The 3,458-nt window shown below is 36.3% G+C and overlaps 1 protein-coding gene across 1 annotated transcript in view; it reads right to left on the bottom strand.

Annotated features, from left to right (window-relative positions):
• LOC107590703 (RNA demethylase ALKBH5) overlaps positions 1-3,458 on the bottom strand; it is a 10,465-nt gene that overhangs the window by 3,232 nt on the left and 3,775 nt on the right. Inside the window, exons 2-3 of the mRNA XM_016279607.1 lie at positions 2,224-2,304; positions 2,013-2,138 (exon numbers count right to left, since the gene is read on the bottom strand). Coding sequence (XP_016135093.1) covers positions 2,013-2,138; positions 2,224-2,304 — 207 coding nt within the window. The remainder of the gene's footprint in view (positions 1-2,012; positions 2,139-2,223; positions 2,305-3,458) is intronic.

The following is a 3,458-nucleotide window of genomic DNA, read 5'->3' as shown; positions in this document are numbered from 1 at the left end:
CTGGTAGTGTAGGCTGATTATTCTTATAGATTGAAACGTGCATTAACCAGGATAACGAGTATGAAACATGCTCCGAGTTGCTTCAGAAAACAAAAAAATAGAGCAACAACAAAAGCATGTTGCTGGAAATGGGTTTATTATTGAAAATGCAAACTGCTTGTCTGCCAGCAGGAGGCGCTGTGAGAGCGGTGGAACTAACGGTTTCTCCAGTAATGGCTGTAAACAAAGTAGCTCCGCTCATGAACAGTACTTTATCAGATAAAAATGCCATCTAAACTTTTCTGAAAACAGTCGGTTCCCTTCAGAGATACATTCATATAAAACACCCGCGACACGTTTTGATTTTGAAACGTGCAGTGCTCATGTATATTCAACGAAGTCAAACGCCACAAATAAATCAATGTATGGGAAACACTGGTAATGTATATCGAAATATCGGAAATGTGTTTAAAAATCATATCACCGTTATTGAAAAAAATTATATCGCGATACATATTGATATTGAATTATTGTCTAGCCCTACTTTGTAGGATTAAACATTATTTGGATAATTGGTAAAAAAATAAAAATAAATTAAAATTAATAATCTCTTAATAGCCCTAACTGTGTGTTAGACCTTCCTGAAAAACTCAAAAGCAATTGATTTCATTTGTAGGCCTATAGTGATTTTTTTTATTTGTGCTATCATTAGTAACTTCTTTATTTGTTCTTATTTTATTATTAACTGCTTAGCCTCCTTGTCATTTTTTATTCAATTCAAAGTTTTAAATCAAGCTATCTCGTGTTGCTGCAACAAAATTACCCAACTGTAAAATCAAAAATACACTGAATGAGCAAAACATTGTTTAATTACCATTATAACTAGCTATCTCACAATGTTTACATATGAATAAAAGCCTACATTAAAATCTTTTCATTAGAAATTTGCCTACTGATTGCCACCATTGATGGACAAAATTTTTAAATAATATTAAAAATATCTGTATGACAGTATATTCTGCAGTTCTTCCCTGCTGTACCAAATATTTATACTTTTCAAAGTATCATAAATATTGTGACAAAATTAATTTTGTAGGGTGCCACAAATTTGTTAAAATTTCCAAAGGGTGCCGCGCCTAAAGAAAGGTTGGGAAACAATGCCCTACACTACCAATCCAAAAATATGGGTGGCGGAAGATGTTTTAATGTTTCTTAAAAAAAGTCTCGATGTGCTTGCCAAGTCTGCATTCATTTAATCACAAATACAGTAAAAAACGTAATATTATTACAATTTAAAATAACTGTTCTATTTAAACATTTTAAAATGCAGCCATTACTCCAGTCTTCAGTGTCGCATGATGAAAAAACAGTTGAGCTGCTTAATATTTTTATGTAAACTGTGGTTGATTTCCCCCCAAAATACTTTGATAAATAGAAAGTTAAAAAGAACAGCATTTATTTGAAAATATTTACTTCAACTGTTGATCAATTTAATGCATTCTTGCTGGATTAAACTATCAATTTGAAGAAAAAAAACACACGAATAAGTAAACAAATAAATTCAAACTCTTACTGACCTTAAACTTTTGAACAGAAGTGTATGATTCAATTACTTTGCAGCGAAAGGTGTCAGATAATAGGGTTACTAAAATAGTACAATGACTGAGTAGAATTCAGCTGGTCATGTGATCTCAAGATGGCAGCCACCATTAGGGTCCACTCTTAACCAGAACAAAACCGCTATTCTACACTGGTCTTTAGTGTACATCATTTTAAACATTTGACATATTTACTTCTTTAGCTGTAAAACTATTTCAGACAAATAAATTATCTTTGTGCACCTTTAATATAAAGTAGGTTTTTCTATTTTAGGAATACAAAACAAGCCACACTATTTTTGGTAGCTTTCATGTCTATCCGAGTGAAACGGATTATCAAAAAAGAAAACTAAAATGTAGGTGGACTATGTGAACTATTAGTTGTTGATATGATGGAGACCCATCTGAATGTGGTATGAAAGACTTGGTAAGTACCTGTGTGCAGCATCAGGGTCGGCCTTGCGGTGTGAGCGTTTGGCTTTGAGTATGTGTCGTCTCTCAGAAGAGTGGATGGAGGGGCTCAGAGAACTGGAGCTCAAGCGAGGGGCATCCAGCCTTGTTCTACAGAAAAACACGAGCAGATATCAGAGCAGTGTCCACCCCCACACATGCTTTCAGATCTTAACTCAAAACCAGAGCAACTCACTTTCTCAGAATGATGACAGCTCTCCTCTCCTTGATGTCCTGTGGGCGGATGCAGTGTGTGATGTCATCGGCTGCATAGCCACTGAAACCAATCAAAGCAGTAAGCATGAGCTCAGTATTTTACTACATTTTAGCACAATTACAAAAGTACAAAATAATATGTTTTTAAGACATAGTTCATAATGAAAAGCTAATAATTCATAAAAATTTAAAAAAAATTATTAAAAAGGATCAAAAATATTTTACTTGTGTTACATGCACAAGTCATGTTACAATGAACTAACACCACAGGACAATAAACATCCAAATGTGTTATTGAAATATTAATTTAAAATCTTGGGGTACTTCAAGTAAATATTTTAGGCAAAAGGGCTTCAGCTGACAATAAAATAAAATAAAAAAATAATAAATTGGGAGTTCCTACATGTATTTACCAGAATGGCAACGCCCTTACAAAAAATATTGTGTCAGTATCATGGTACAGTGATGATAATGGTACAACATTTTGAAATATACCATGGTACTGAAATTTACAGGGGTCATATGATGCGATTTAAATTTGTCCTTTCTCTTTGGAGTGTTACAAGCTCTTGGTGCATAAAGAAGATCTATAAAGTTACGAAGACTAAAGTCTCAAATCCAAAGAGATATTCTTTATAAAAGTTAAGAGTCAGCCACGCCTACCTAAAACGGCTCGTTCTAACACGCACCCACATGTCTACCTCACTGTGGGAATATCTGCATAACACCACCCAAATGTTCACGCAAAGAAAGGCGGCGTAACTTTTATTCTCGCTGTAGTATTGTTGTTGCCGCCGCCATGTCGTGAAGGCGCTGTGTTTCATTGTGAAAGCGAAACTACTTTGTTTGGCCTTCCAAAAGAGGACGATATCTGCTTCGTCATGCCTAGAGCTGATCCGTGCTGGTCGCTGAGGAAATACATCAACTTCGCGCTGTGGATCACCGGATCGGCTTTCACCGTGGACGAAGCAGAGTCCAGCCCGGGGTCATCACATGTGGTTGCCGCAAGCCCACCGGACGCTCCTTCGTGAATCCGTGCCATTCTCAAGCCGGCCTCCGCTCACTCTAGGCCGCGGTGTGTGCACTGTTTCATTGTGAAAGTGAAACGACTTTGTTTGGTCTTCCAAAAGAGGACACGGCTAGAAATCGGTGGTTAAGTTGTATTTACAACACTGTTCCAGAACACTTCAACCCAAATATTCAGATGTGTGCAGC

This window comes from Sinocyclocheilus grahami, unplaced genomic scaffold, assembly GCF_001515645.1.
Source record: "Sinocyclocheilus grahami isolate Dianchi unplaced genomic scaffold, SAMN03320097.WGS_v1.1 scaffold132.1, whole genome shotgun sequence".
NCBI classification, from domain to species: domain Eukaryota; kingdom Metazoa; phylum Chordata; class Actinopteri; order Cypriniformes; family Cyprinidae; genus Sinocyclocheilus; species Sinocyclocheilus grahami.
This window is presented reverse-complemented; position numbering and strand designations above follow the sequence as displayed.